Genomic DNA, 16099 nt, shown 5'->3' with positions numbered 1-16099 from the left:
CCGCATGCTTTTTTGAATTTGAGGGCCTGAAGTTTCTTATAGAGCTCCTGGTCAGTAATTGGGGAGTCCAATGGATTTTGATTGTCCTTTATAGCTTTTTCTAATCCATTCAACTTCTCATGAATTTGGAATTGTTCTGCGTTTGTGTCAATTTGAACGGTGTTGTGGAGTGTTAAATTGGGTTGTCCATATGTCAACATTTTGTATCGCTAATTCCTCTTGTTTCGATTTTTTTTTTTTTCTTCCAATTTTGCCAGAAGTTGTTTTTGTTTTATGGACTCCTCAATTAGTGTCAGCTGCTTGCTGTTGTACTGTGCGTTTTTGGTTCTGAGTGTACGTTTATATAGTTTTGAAGTCTCACAGTAATGAAGGCTTAATTCACCATTATTCGGGTCCCTGTGCTTTTGGTTGGATAGTGTTCTAAGTTTTTTCCTTATAATTTTACAATCTGCATCAAACCAGTTGTCATCTGTGGTCTTTTTTGTTTTGTTTTTTATCAATTTCACTTGTGCTTCTTTTGCCATTTGCCTGAATATATAGTTGATGTTTTTTACTGCTAGATTGATGCCTTCTTTACTGTGAGTGAAAGTGCTATCCAGAAAGTTATCTAAGAGTGTTTGGATATTTTGGTTACAGGTTGCTTTCTGGTATTCTTCTGTACTGTTTTGGGCCCATCTGTATGATTTTCTGGTTGTTGTACATCATGTTGTACTAATCTCTCTCTCGATCTCTCTACTACTCTGCCCTCTGTCTGTCCCCTGCCTGAGTTATTGACAGTGGAGATGAGGTGTGTGTTCTGCCCTGTGTCAGCTCTCTCTCTTCACTCACCCTGTCTGGGTTTTCTCTCTGTCTCCAGATGACCTCTCCCCCTCTCCATCACCTCTCCTCCATCTCTCCCTCTGTTTTCTAATTCCACCACTCCATCTTCATCTCTCCTTCGCTTGAAGGTAAATCCCAGTCATATTAGCGTTTTATGGGAGACCTTTCACCCAATCTAGCCTAGATTCCAAGCTACATGTATTGGCTTGTCTAAACGGCACACGACTTATTTAACAGACATGTCCTTATTGTAATGTGAGTGGAGAGGTCTTGCACTTCGTGTCCATTAGCAGGCTTGTTAAAGCCGATGGAATTGGACAGCTTGGCTCACTCATCCTGTGCCGCAGTTGCACAAGCGGCGTCTTAATGCGTCCCTCTCTTCTCTTTACTGTGTGTGTGCGTGTAGGCATGCGTGTGTAGGATAAGTGTCCTTGTAGTGAGGCATTTTTATGTGGCCCTCTTACATCTTTAAACAGGTTGCGCTGAAGAGGGCCTGGCACACTGAGGAAACCAGGCCGCTGAGAGGGGGATAGAGAGAGAGAGAGAGAGAGAAAGAAAGAGACAGTGGCTGAGAGGGGAAGAAGAAGAGCGAAAGAGATGGAGGCTAAGAAAGAAATAGAGTGCAAAGATTCATAGAGGGAAGCAAAGGCACAGAGTGGGAAGGGGGAAAAAAATGACAAGGAAAGGCATAGCGAGGAGGGAGAGAGAAGGAGAACGAGGGCGTCCAGTGCTTTTTCTTTTATGGTGGTCATTAATTAAGGTCCCATCATGGTCCCATTCCCCCGGGGAGAGGTGAGAGAGAAACAATTAAAATGATCCACGAGTAGACTCTGCTGCAGATAACTGACACTTAAAGGAAAACTCCACATAAATGATCTTTCTTTTTTTTTTTTTTCATTAGTCCATTGTTGGTACAGTCCCAAAATGTTTTGCATGTCAGCAGTCAAGTTTTCAAGATATTGCTTAACAGCACATCATCGCCAGTGACACTTTGCTTCTTGAAAGTCAAATATCTGCCGACATGCAAAACATTTTGGGACTGTATCAAATCAATTTGTATTTAGCAGATGTTATTGTGGGTGTAGCGAAATGCTTGTGTTCTTAGCTCCAACAGTGCAGTAGTATCTAACAATTCACAACAATACACACAAATCTAAAAGTAAAAGAATGGAATTAAGAAATATGTCAATAATAGGACGAGCAATGTCTGAGTTGCATTGCTTTCCGGCTGGTTGTAATAACACAAAAAAAATGTTCTGGGATAAAAATGTAATAAATACTGCTTTCTAAGGAGCGAGAAGCAGAGCTGCCATGTCTGTTGGTGCCATCTTACTCCGTGTCAACAGTGGACTAATGAAAAAGATACCAAAAATGGAGCGTATTTTGTCCTTTAAGGTGTGCCCTGGCATCACTGCCATGTACAGTATAAAAACACCCACTAGTCTAGTTTACCATTAATACTAGCTGCTTAGTGAAAATAGGAAGTTAGAGAGGTTGGAATGATGAAGAAAGAACTTTTGTCTTGTATGTTTTAGAAGCTTTATGGGGGAATTGTATCGAGTAGCAACTGTTTATTAGTAAGTAGGAACTTGGATAGTAACTACTGTGAAGCTGCCATATCTCATGCTTCATAATATGTACATAGATGTGTTGGAATTTCTATGTCGATAAGTGATTTGCTTAGGCCTCGTCGATGTGCCCTACACAGGTATATGCAGTCTGCACTCGGCAGTGTCTCACACCTGTGTATGTTTTAACCTCAATGGGAAGGGAATGTTTCCACAGCCGTACCTCCAACAGTTAGTTGAAGAGCACTATCCCTGTCCTGTCTGTTTATTGGAGTGAAGAAGGAACACAGCCATTGATTTTCATTACGCTCCCTCCGTGTCTGGCATAAACGATGACCTGTTGCCCCTCGCTGTGAATACGCAAATATCATACTTGCCCTGTGCTTTGCTTCACTGTGCTGCGCCACTGAACTGCAGCACACCTGCCCGGAATGGAAAATGTAATTTTTTCGAACAACCCCCTCTTCTCCAGTGCGAACAGCATTAGTCTTGACTATTTACCCAGGAAAGTGGGAATAATTCCCTTCCTCAGAGAGTCTTGACATGGCGCTGCATCTGTAAGAGACATCCAGGGACGGTGGAATTATTCATAACCTGGCCCAGTCCAGCCCAATGTGGTTATTGGGTTATTGCTTAGCTGCTCTCTCGCTCCCAGACACACGCATGTACACACACACGCACACACACACACACTTTCTATCTCTGCTCCCTCTCTCAGACTGTTTGATTGTGGCTGGGATAATATTTTTACTTAAAAAAATGTTTAACCTTTATTTAACTAGGCAAGTCAGTTAAGAACAACTTCTTATTTTCAATGACGGCCTAGGAACAGTGGGTTAACTGCCTTGTTCATGGGCAGAACGACAGATTTTTACCTTGTCAGCTAGGGGATTCGATCTTGCAACATTCCGGATACTAGTCCAACGCTCTAACCACTAGGCTACCTGCCGCCCCACAGGAGTAGTTGTTCAGGGGCAGGGGCAGCTCGGGGATTCGATCCAGCAACCTTTTGGTTACTGACCCAACGCTCTAATTAGCCACTAGGCTACCTGCCGCCCCAAATATAATATGCAAATATACAGTCGTGGCCAAAAGTTTTGAGAATGACACAAATATACATTTTCACAAAGTCTGCTGCCTCAGTTTGTATGATGGCAATTTGCATATACTCCAGAATGTTATGAAGAGTGATCAGATGAATTGCAATTAATTGCAAAGTCCCCCTTTGCCATGCAAATGATCTGAATCCCTGCAAATGAACTGAGAACACTCTGTCATGCTGATTGAGTTCGAATAACAGACTGGAAGCTTCAAAAAGAGGGTGGTGCTTGGAATCATTTTTCTTCCTCTGTCAACCATGGTTACCTGCAAGGAAACGTGCCGTCATCATTGCTTTGCAGGCAAGGATATTGCTGCAAGTAAGATTGCACCTCAATCAACCATTTATCAGATCATCAAGAACTTCAAGGAGAGCGATTCAATTGTTGTGAAGAAGGCTTCAGGGCACCGAAGAAAGTCCAGGAAGCGCCAAGACCGTCTCCTAAAGTTGATTCAGCTGCGGGATTGGGGCACCACCAGTACAGAGCTTGCTCAGGAATGGCAGCAGGCAGGTGTGAGTGCATCTGCACGCACAGTGAGGCGAAGACTTTTGGAGGATGGCCTGGTGTCAAGAAGGGCAGCAAAGAAGCCACTTCTCTCCAGGAAAAACATCAGGGACAGACTGATATTCTGCAAAAGGTACAGGGATTGGACTGCTGAGGACTGGGGTAAAGTCATTTTCTCTGAATCCCCTTTCCGATTGTTTGGGGCATCCAGAAAAAAGCTTGTCCGGAGAAGACAAGGTGAGTGCTACCATCAGTCCTGTGTCATGCCAACAGTAAAGCATCCTGAGACCATTCATGTGTCTTCTCAGCCAAGAGAGTGCGCTCACTCACAATTTTGCCTAAGAACACAGCCATGAATAAAGAATGGTACCAACACATCCTCCGAGAGCAACTTCTCCCAACCATCCGGGAACAGTTTGGTGACGAACAATGCCTTTTCCAGCATGATGGAGCACCTTGCCATAAGGCAAAAGTGATAACTAAGTGGCTCAGGGAACAAAACATCAATATTTTGGGTCCATGGCCAGGAAACTCCCCAGACCTTAATCCCATTGAGAACTTGTGGTCAATCCTCAAGAGGCGGGTGGACAAACAAAAACCCACAAACTCCAAGCATTGATTATGCAAGAATGGCCTGACATCAGTCAGGATGTGGCCCAGAAGTTAATTGACAGCATGCCAGGGCGGATTGCAAAGGTCTTGAAAAAGAAGGGTCAACACTGCAAATATTCAACTTCATGTAAGTGTCAATAAAAGCCGTTGACACATGCTTGTAATTATACTTCAGAATTCCGTAGTAACATCTGACAAAAATATCTAAAGATACTGAAGCAGCAAACTTGGTGGAAATTAATATTTGTCATTCTCAAAACTTTTGGCCACGACTGTACATTTGCAGATGAGATGCCTGTATGTTGAGAGTTTGTGAAGACCAGTATTACTGTGAGCACTTGAACATATTGTCCCATTTCCACTCCTTTCCTCCTTCAGTCTGTTTTAAGAGCTTTTAATTGTCTTCCCCTGGATAGCCCTTTAGATGAGGGCTACAGACCATCTCACTCGCTCTCTCACTTTAATTTCCCTCCTTTATTCAGCGCTGTAAAAGCGGGCCTGGAAATGGAATGAGCGTCTGAAAGAAGGTAGGAGAAAAAGTAAAGGGCAAATTTAAAAGGGGTTTTGTCTTTCAGCTCCTAGTCGAGTGTAAATTCTCCGATTGTGACAGAAAATATTTTATTAATCCCCCCCCCCTCAGTAAGCGTCCAAATTCCCAATCTGAGAGTAGATTTAAGTCTTTCTTTCAAACATAATGTCAAGGTATAGTAGGCCTAAGTGGAGAGATGGAGATGGAGGATGCTATGGTATTATCTTCACTGTCGCTCTACTGCTGCTTTCTGATGCTGTCTGTTCAGTACTGAGTTCATTGTCAAAATAACTCTGGATATGTTAGAACATTTGTTTTAGTTGTGTAATTCTCTCTCTCTCTCTCTCTCTCTCTCTCTCTCTCTCTCTCTCTCTCTCTCTCTCTCTCTCTCTCTCTCTCTGCAGGCTGAACCTGAGGGATTCTCTCAGTTCCACCTCTACGTGTGTGCTGCTTTCCTGGTGCGATGGAGGAAAGAGATTCTGGACGAGAGAGATTTCCAGGTAAGAGAGAAGGATGGAAATGTATGGTGTCATACCTACATCACCTTTTTACTGAGGTCCTGGGTGAGAAAAATACCCCCTTTTTTAATAGTGATGTTTCCATGGCTTTTTATTTGAAAGAGTGGGGTCTCTGACTCTATCCCCATGTTGCTCTATTTAAGAAAGGCTGTCGTTTGAACTTTGGTCATTTGGCCACAAAGGGTGCTGTTTAAAAGTAGTGCTTTGTTTATACAGGGAATAGGGTGTCATTTGAGACTGTGCCACTAAGTATGAATGTGAGTCCCTGTAGGGCTGAGCAGAGTGTGCCAGCCAGTGTGATCTTCTCTCCAGCACATCCCAGCCCAGCACTCCGCTCATCATTAACTACAGGGATCAGGGGTCATATTGGCTGCATTAGTGGGATGACAGCAGCAGCTGCTGCAAGGTGACATTGGCATGAAGCAGGAATCAGACTTCGGGCCCTGCCCCCTAGTTCCTCTCTTCTATTCTCTCCGTTTCTCTTATTGACTGACGTGTCTTCTCTTGTCTTCCCCTGCATGCATCTTCTCTTCTCTCTTGAAAAATACCTCTCAACCACACTCTGAAGAGTTTTGGGTCAATGGATGCTGCTTCAGCTTTAATGAGACACGTTTCCAAGTTCTCATTTCCTCTCCCTCCTGGTCCCTCATTGCCCTTCCTCTCCCTCCTAGTTCCTTATTACCCTTCCTCTCCCTCCTTTTCCCTCCCTCTCTTCCTTCTTCCCTCTCTGTGCAGATTGAATTGAGACTGGTGTGTGGTTGAATATGCAGAGGGTCAGTGGTGCATGTCGCGAGGGGCTCAGTGTGTCGGTGTGTGTGAGCATGCGCCTGTGTGTGTGTGTCCGTGTGTCGCAGTTGATTTATAGTGTTTACAGTGCCCACTGATTTAGTATTATCCCTGCTGCACCGCTGCACCACACACACACACAGCTTGGCATGCAGACTGCCACCGACGCGCCAGAGGCACTAACACTCGCATCCATCTATCCTCTTTTCCTCCTCCCCTGGGAGAGAGAGAGAGAGGGGGGGGCTCTCTTTTTCTCTACCTCTCCCTCCTTTAGACCTCCAGTGTTCCTCTCCCCTCTTTCTTTGTCCTTTTTCTCTCCCTTTTTGCGCTCTCTCCCTCTTTCTCCCTCCGTCCGTCTCGCTCTCTTTTGCTGAACATACAGTGCATTTGGAAAGTATTCAGACCCCTTGACTTTTTCCACATTTTGTTACTTTACAGCCTTATTCTGAAATGGATTTCCTCATCAATCTACACACAATACCCCACAATGACAAAGCAAAAAAAAATATATATTTTTTCTTCTCATTTATAAAACAAATTGAAACTGATTTCACATTTACATAAGTATTCAGACCCTTTACTCAGTACTTTGTTGAAGCACCTTTGGCAGCGATTACAGCCTCGAGTCTTCTTGGGTATGACGCTACAAGCTTGGCACACCTGTATTGGGGGAGTTTCACCCATTCTTCTCTGCAGATCCCCTCAAGTTCTGTCAGGTTGGATGGGGAGCGTTGCTGCACACAGGTCTCTCCAGAGATGTTCGATCAGGTTAAAGTCCGGGCTCTGGCCGGGCCACTCAAGGACATTCACAGACTTGTCCCGAAGCCAATCCTGCAGAATCTTGTTTCTTAAGTTCTGAGACTATTTAGGTTCCTTTTGGAAAACTCCAAGCGGGCTGTCATGTGCCTTATTCTGAAGAGTGGCTTCCGTCTGGTCACTCTACCATAAAGGCTTGATTGTTAGAGTGCTGCAGATATGGTCATCCTTTTAGAAGGTCCTCCCATTTCCAGAGGAACTCTAGAGCTCTGTCAGAGTGACCATCGGGTTCTTGGTCACCTCCCTGACCAAGGCCCTTCTCCCCCGACTGCTCAGTTTGGCCGGGCGGCCAGCTCTAGGAAGAGTTTTGGTGGTTCCAAACTTCTTTCATTGAAGAATGATGGACACCACTGTGGTTCTTGGGGACCTTCAATGCTGCAGAAATGTTTTGGTACCCTTCCCCAGATCTGTGCCTCGACACAATCCTGTCTCGAATCTCTAAGACAATTCCTTCGACCTCATGGCTTGGTTTTCGCTCTGACATGAACTGTCAACTATGGGAACTTATATAGATGGGTGTATGCCTTTTCGAATCATGTCCAATCAATTGAATTTACCATTGAATTTGTAATACATTTGCCAAGATTTATGAAACCCCATAATGACAAAGCGAAAACAGGTTGTTGTGTGTAGATTGCTGAGTTTTTTTTATTAAGTTAATCGATTTCGGAATAAGCTTGTAACGTAACAAAATATGGGAAAAGTCAAGGGATCTGAATACTTTCCGAAGCCACTGTATGTTCCACCGTCACCACTGATTTACACCTCTACCTTACACCCGCTGTGAAACCTCATGAGAACATTTATACCTTTTTGACTATAGTGCTGAGGGCCATGTTCACGTTTCTTCTTAATTAATTGCCTACAGTATAGTATGATTCTACTTGGAATGGGATGGCGGTTTGGCATTTCCCTCTGGGGATAAGGAGAGAGAGAGAGAGAGAGAGAGAGAGAGAGAGAGAGAGAGAGAGAGAGAGAGAGAGAGAGAGAGAGAGAGAGAGAGAGAGAGAGAGAGAGAGAGAGAGAGAGAGAGAGAGAGAGAGAGAGAGAGAGAGAGAGAGAGAGAGAGAGAGAGAGAGAGAGACGGGGGGAGAGAGACGGGGGGAGAGAGAGAGAGAGACGGGGGGAGAGAGACGGGGGGAGACGGGGAGAGAGAGAGACGGGGAGAGAGAGACGGGGGGAGACGGGGAGAGAGAGACGGGGAGAGACGGGGAGAGAGAGAGACGGGGAGAGAGATCTCTCTACTTATCCCCAGAGGGAAATGCCAAACCGCCATCCCATTCCAAGTAGAATCATACTATACTGTAGGCAATTAATTAAGAAGAAACGTGAACATGGCCCTCAGCACTATAGTCAAAAAGGTATAAATGTTCTCATGAGGTTTCACAGCGGGTGTAAGGTAGAGGTGTAAATCAGTGGTGACGGTGGAACATACAGTGGCTTCGGAAAGTATTCAGATCCCTTGACTTTTCCCATATTTTGTTACGTTACAAGCTTATTCCGAAATCGATTAACTTAATAAAAAAAACTCAGCGAGAGAGAGAGAGAGCCACGAGAGAGAGAGAGAGCCACGAGAGAGAGAGAGAGCCACGAGAGAGAGAGAGAGCCACGAGAGAGAGAGAGAGCCACGAGAGAGAGAGAGAGCCACGAGAGAGAGAGAGAGCCACGAGAGAGAGAGAGAGCCACGAGAGAGAGAGCCACGAGAGAGAGAGAGAGCCACGAGAGAGAGAGAGAGCCACGAGAGAGAGAGAGAGCCACGAGAGAGAGAGAGAGAGAGAGCCACGAGAGAGAGAGAGAGAGAGAGAGCCACGAGAGAGAGAGAGAGAGAGAGCCACGAGAGAGAGAGAGAGAGAGAGAGAGAGAGAGAGAGAGAGAGAGAGAGAGAGAGAGAGAGAGAGAGAGGTGTGATTATGAGAACTGAAATGAGTGTTCAATCTAAAGGTGTGGATTTGGCTATACAATGAGTCGCCATGGCGACCGTGTCACAAAATGAGACTTGGGTTAATGCCACTGTGCGCGAGACTGTGCGCGCGAGGGTGCGAGTCTGTGTGTGCGAGTCTGTTTCTGCGTGTGTGTGGCTGACATTCTCCCTGTCAGTGTTCTGCGCCTCCTGCTCTGACTGTGCTTTGACCACCTGCAGCCTTAGCTAGCCAGTCCCCTCCTCGGTACTGACCACTGATGTCCTGACGGCCAGGCCTATTCTTGGCAGAAAGGGCTGGTAATAAGTTTGACCTATTTAGGCAGCCAGGCAGCAGAGGACCAGAACATGACAGTAGACTAGAGCCAGTCTCAGGTCCATTATGTATCAGCCAGGCAGGGGAGGACCAGAGACCAGAGCTGGACAGGAGTCACAAGACGGACAGACGCAGACCTTGCCTACTTCTATCATCCCAGGCCAAGGCCTGCTGTTCAGGCCGACCTGCCTCAAGCAAAACCACCCCGGTAATAGGGCTTTGCTCCCCAGAAAAACTAACCTACCTCTGGGCTTCTTCCCTTCAAACTCACATCCAAGACTGGGTCTTTGGCTCCCAGCTAGCTAACCCACCCTAGTCTTTGGCTTTGCCCCTATTAAGTGGCTTTGGCTTTGACCTTAGCCTCCATCAAACCAACCTCGACTCTAGTTGATAGCCCCAGTAAATCCCCCCCCCCCCCCCCCCCCCCAGCAGCCCACCCACCCACCCTGACTCCAGCCCAGCTCCAGGACTTGGCACCATCTCCACAGGTTGGCCAGGCCTCAGAGCCTGCTCCATTACTCCCACAAACAGTCTGTCTCTCTCAGCAGTGACCTTTCGTCTGGGTCTTTTGATTACCATGCAGGGACAGTTCAGAGCACACTAACTCACACTGTTCTGCTCTCCTCTCACACCGTACTGTACTCTTCTGGTAGCTCCAGGCTACTCTTGCCCGCACTCGCTGACTGCGTCTCAAATGGGTCTCTTTCCCTTATATAGTGGACTACTTTTGACCAGAGCCCTATGGGTCCTCGTCAAAAGTAGTGCACTATAAATGGAATAGGGTGCCTTTTGAGACACACACTCTGCCTCTCTCCTCACTGGACTACAACAAGGCTCAGTACTGATGGAGTGAACACTAGGCCTCCCTGGTAGGGTTAAGCTAGTAAATGACATGACATGACTGATTATTTAAATAAAAACAGGCTTCAGTAATCTATAATTCACTGCTTTCTTGTTGTGGGGTTGGATCGGGGGGTTTGTTCCAATTCAACTCAATGCGGAATAGAAAATGTAATTGACTCAGAGTCTAAAGGGTTATTGCATCCCTCCTGCACCTTTAGTAAACTGAATGACCCATAGAGGAGTGCGGTGCATAGTGATGCCATGGCTCTGTTAGGCTGTTAGCTTGGCATTAGCCTGGGGGGATAATGACAGCTTCCTGTGGTTCACAGACCTTGTTCTGGTCAGCCTCTCTAATCACTGAGTCTCTGAGTATATTCGTATAGCTCCCAAGAGCACTGCTTGTGACACGGAGTGCATCGGATTTGTTTGTGTGGGTGTGTGCACATGCATGTGCAGACACAGAGTTTAAGAGTTTTCTTGTTGTGTGTGTGTGTGTTGAGAGAGTTGAAGAGTTCACCGTGTGTGGGTGTGCGCGCACGCATGTCTGTGTGTTTATGAGCACTTGTCTGTGTGGCTCCTCTATCCACTGTGCCTGCCGTCTGCTCTCCTCTTTTTCCCCTCTCCCCTCCTGGCCCCCTTGCAGTGAGCCACCACAGGCCACAGACAGCCAAATGTCAGAGCCCGCTGGCATGTACCGAGGCCAATATGCAGCAAATGAGCCCTCATTATCTATTTGTTTATCACATAATGGGAAGCCTTTTCTCAGGCTAATGAAACGGACACAAAGGCTGCAGCCCAAAATGGCACCCTATTCCCTTTACTGCTTTTCAACAGGACTCTGGTCAAAGGTTGTGCGCTATGTAGGGAATAGGGTGCCATTTGGGATTCACCCAAAGATTCCTTTTCCTCCCAGTCTCTGATTAGCGATTACATTTCCCCTGGCCTCTGGTTTCACAGAAAAGGATGATCAAACTGGTCTACAAATTTACATTTACATTTAAGTCATTTAGCAGACGCTCTTATCCAGAGCGACTTACAAATTGGAAAGTTCATACATATTCATCCTGGTCCCCCCGTGGGAATTGAACCCTGGTCCCCCCGTGGGAATTGAACCCACAACCCTGGCGTTGCAAGCGCCATGCTCTACCAACTGAGCCACACGGGACCACAAATCAGGGCAGAATCTAGGCCCACTGTCTTGTAATGCATCCCGGACCTTACCTTAAAGCTAGAATCCTTATATGGTGAAAGTGCCACGTCCGTTTGGGATATTACAACGACAAAGACGTTCCCGTCGCACGTGCGCGAGAACAGCAGAATATGTACTGCAATATTATTGACCATGCTGCTGGATGCTCCTCTCCTCCGTTGAATCAACGAAACAGAAATGTTGACATGGGCACTGGGGTGAAAATATCTTCATTGCAGGGTATAACCTGTGCTTTATACGGCTTATATACAGGCATTACTTAAACAGCTGTTCCTATGCTCATACAGGTTCCTTAGAGCATCATTCACCAGTCTAAAGTCAGCAGCCGACAAGCAGTCTAGCGCTAGCTGCTGTCTTAGCTGTCCATTACTTGTCCTATTCAGTTGTCTTTGTCCTGCCATAAACCAGAGGCTGGCTCACCTGACACCTCCCACGCACCTTTCCCCCCAGCTTAGCCCTGTACAGAACAGAGGCCTCACACACTGCCTCTGTCACCCTCTCTATCTCTGTTTGTCTGTCTGTCCAGGCTTCCTCTCTGGGGAAAGACACCAAAATTAAATCTAGAATCGGCTTCCTATTTCGCAACAAAGCATCCTTCACTCATGCTGCCAAACATACCCTGGTAAAACTGACCATCCTACCGATCCTCGACTTCGGCGATGTCATTTATAAAATAGCCTCCAACACTCTACTCAGCAAATTGGATGCAGTCTATCACAGTGCCATCCGTTTTGTCACCAAAGCCCCATATACTACCCACCACTTCGACCTGTATGCTCTCGTCGGCTGGCCCTCGCTTCATACTCCTTGCCAAACCCACTGGGTCCAGGTCATCTACAAGTCTCTGCTAGGTAAAGCCCCGCCTTACCTCAGCTCACTGGTCACCATAGCAGCACCCACTCGTAGCACGCGCTCCAGCAGGTATATCTCACTGGTCTCCCCCAAAGCCAATTCCTCCTTTGGTCGCCTTTCCTTCCAGTTCTCTGCTGCCAATGACTGGAACGAACTGCAAAAATCACTGAAGCTGGAGACTTCTATTTCCCTCACTAACTTTAAACATCAGCTGTCAGAGCAGCTCACAGATCACTGCACCTGTACATAGGCTTTCTGTAAACAGCCCATCCAACTACCTCATCCCCATACTGTATTTATTTATTTATCTTGCGTCTTTACACGCCAGTATCTCTACTTGCACATTCTTCTTCTGCACATCTACCATTCCAGTGTTTAATTGATATATTGTAATTACTTGGCCACCATGGCCTATTTTTTGCCTTAACTCCCTTATCTTACTTCATTTGCACTCACTGTATATAGACTTTTTGTTGTCTTTTTTTTCTACTGCATTATTGACTGTATGTTTTGTTTATTCCATGTGTAACTCTGTGTTGTTGTATGTGTCGAACTGCTATGCTTTATCTTGGCCAGGTCGCAGTTGCAAATGAGAACTTGTTCTCAACTAGCCTACCTGGTTAAATAAAGGTGATTTAAAAAAAGAATCTCTGATCTTTGTGACCAATACCCCCCCGAGTCTGAAACCAGTAGAACACGTTTAACTATTGATAGATGGATGGGGTGAGGGAGAAAGAAAATAGAAACAGGTGGAATCCATCTTCCACTGTGTCGTTGTAACAGTTTTGATTTAAATCGAGTTTAGCCTCCAATGGTAAGGGCTTGGAGTTGAGACGCTGTCGTGCAGGGGTTGCTGCGTGGTTCTCCCAGGGTTCTGTAAATCTGTATCCGTTCACAGTTCGACACCACAGCCCAGGAGCGCTTACCCTGACACACATTTAGTCACGAGCAATGGCACGTACACGCACACGCACGAGATGGCCCCAGCAGCTCCCGCAGCCAACCAAGCGTGTGAAGCAGAACACTCGGAAGTTCTGTGCTCTCATAATGGACATCATACATGAGTGCAGGCCTTAATTAAAAAGAGAGGATGTATGGCCATGTGATAACCTGCATGTTAACTCACACTTAACAATATCACATTGTTTAATACACACCACTCTCACGCGGTATCATTCATTCCCTTAATATTAGACTGCAGTTGCTGTACAACTTTTCTCCAGCCAATTTAACATTTACATCCACAAATGTCGACAAACATTAATGACCTCACACTTGCTCAGTCCCACATGTTCCCACTGTAACCTCACCCATCCTGCCCGTCTCACAGTAACACTTTCTCATTTCTCATCCCCTGGATATGTCTAGTGCTTGCAATACTTTATGCCGTATAGCTTCAAACTGCCTCTCTGTAGCCCACATTTTTTCAGTATTTAATGTGTTTGAGACATCCAGTGTCTTAATAGAGGGTCATTTAATTTCCAGTTTTTTAGCAAACGTTTTTCAAGAGGATTGATGAGAAAGTACAGTCAGTCCAACACATTTGGGTATTTCACCGCTCCCTCATATGCCATGTCTTAAATTATGCAGATAGGCGGATTTAAAGAAAATGTATAATGTAAACCTTCTGACAGCCAACTCTCGAACTCCGCCCGTAACTTTTGGACTTCATTGCACTCCCAGAAAGCATGAATCATTGAGTCGCTGTTAGTTTTAGACATGACTCTGCCGTTGTGCTGTAAAATGTGTGATTTTTGTCTCTTCTATAAACATTTCTGTACATTAGTTTAGACTGGATTAAGCGTACATTTTGTTTGTTCCAACACTCACTCCATCTTGTGCCAATATCAGTTATTTTTAGGTCTTGGTTCCAATAGTTTATTTATTTTTTCCAAAGAGATTCAGTTGGATAGGCTTTCTGCAATGTTTTGTACATCTTACCTATCGTATGAGTATCCTTTTCTTACTTATAGAATTCCCTCATTTGCTTTGATGTCCAAAAGATTTCAGATCAAGATTTCATGATATAAAACTTTTAAGTTGCATGTATTTGAAAATGTATATGTTGGTCAGTCCAAAATTCCTTTCTTAATTCTGTCATGTCAATAATTGTATATCCTATTGCCAAGTAATTTATGGTTTATTTGCCTTTAGTTTTCCATGCGGGCCAATTCATCAGTGAATTCTGAAAAGCTTTCCAAGTATTGTTCCATAGTGGTGTATTTTTAGGGATTGATATTGGTTCTTGTAGAATCCGTTTCATTTTCTTCCATATTGTTATAGTTTTCTTAACTATGAAGATGTTAATGTTCTTAGCTCCATCCTTTGAAAAAAGACGTGAAAAGATTCTGGGGGTGATCATGTGCATCTTCAGTATGTACCCGTTGTTCCTCTTTAGTGCATTTAACTATATGTTGCAAGTAAAAGCCTTGGGTGGTGAGTTGATACAATTCTACATCTGGAAGGTTAAAACCACCCTCAGAATTATGAACTTGTAATACTTTACCATTTATTCAATGAGTGTTATTTTCCCATATAAAGTCTTATGGCAGAGTATACTTTTTTAAATTATGTCTTCGTGGGGTAATTGGTATTGCCAAAAATAAATATAAAAACTTTGGGAACCATGCCATTCTAAAGAAGTTTATATTACCTTTACGATTTTTGGGAAGAGTGTCCGATTTAATTAGATCTGCTTTCATGTTGTTGAGTAATGGGATAAAGTAATCTTTACATATTTGTTGTTTGTCACTTTCTGCAAGCAGTTCAATTGCCAATGCAAACAGGAGGGGGGAGAGAGGGCATCCCTGTCTTGTGCCGCTTTTCTAAAGAAATATCACATAATGAGGGCTCATTTGCTGCAAATGTATTATTTCATCTGGAAAGTTGAAGGCTACCAAAGTTTTGACTAGAAAAGGCCATTCAAGATGGTCGGAAGCCTTTTTGGCATCAACAGCCATTAAAAAAAAAATAAAAAAAATCTACATCTTGTTTTTTATCGTATTGTATTATAGTGAAACTTCTTCTTGTATTTGTTTGTAAGTGTCTGTTTTAATAAACCTTGTTTGATTAATATGTATCAAGTCTGGTAAGATGTTTTGTCATTCTGTTGCTTATGAGTTCTTATTATTTTGTTACAATTTATTCAATTTATGTGTCTGTATTCTGCAGACTGAAATATAACTGAAGTAACTGTTTGATACATGTACAGTTGAAGTCGGAAGTTTACATACACTTAGGTTGGAGTCATTAAAACTCATTTTTCAACCACTCCACGAATGTCTTGTTAACAAACTATAGTTTTGGCAAGTCGGTTAGGACATCTACTTTGTGCATGACACAAGTAATTTTTCCAACAATTGTTTACAGATTATTTCACTTATAATTCACTGTATCACAATTCCAGCAGGTCAGAAGTTTACATACACTAAGTTGACTGTGCCATTAAACAGCTTGGAAAATTCCAGAAAATTATGTCATGGCTTTAGAAGCTTCTGATAGGCTAATTGACATCATTTGAGTCAATTGGAGGTGTACCTGTGGATGTATTTCAAGGCCTACCTTCAAACTCAATGCCTCTTTGCTTGACATCATGGGAAAATCAAAAGAAATCAGCCAAAACCGCAGAAAAAAATTGTAGACCTCCACAAGTCTGGTTCATCCTTGGGAGCAATTTCCAAATGCCTGAAGGTCCCACGTTCATCTGTA

General features: G+C 44.4%; 1 protein-coding gene across 3 annotated transcripts in view; it reads left to right on the top strand.

Annotated features, from left to right (window-relative positions):
* Window positions 1-16099, top strand: part of LOC120032327 (TBC1 domain family member 22B-like) — a 169146-nt gene that overhangs the window by 135208 nt on the left and 17839 nt on the right. For all 3 annotated transcript variants that reach the window (XM_038978371.1, XM_038978372.1, XM_038978370.1), the window contains one exon: window positions 5537-5632. In XM_038978371.1, coding sequence (XP_038834299.1) covers window positions 5537-5632 — 96 coding nt within the window. The remainder of the gene's footprint in view (window positions 1-5536; window positions 5633-16099) is intronic.

The sequence above is a fragment of the Salvelinus namaycush genome, chromosome 38 (assembly GCF_016432855.1).
Source record: "Salvelinus namaycush isolate Seneca chromosome 38, SaNama_1.0, whole genome shotgun sequence".
Classification (NCBI taxonomy): Eukaryota; Metazoa; Chordata; class Actinopteri; order Salmoniformes; family Salmonidae; genus Salvelinus; species Salvelinus namaycush.
This window is presented reverse-complemented; position numbering and strand designations above follow the sequence as displayed.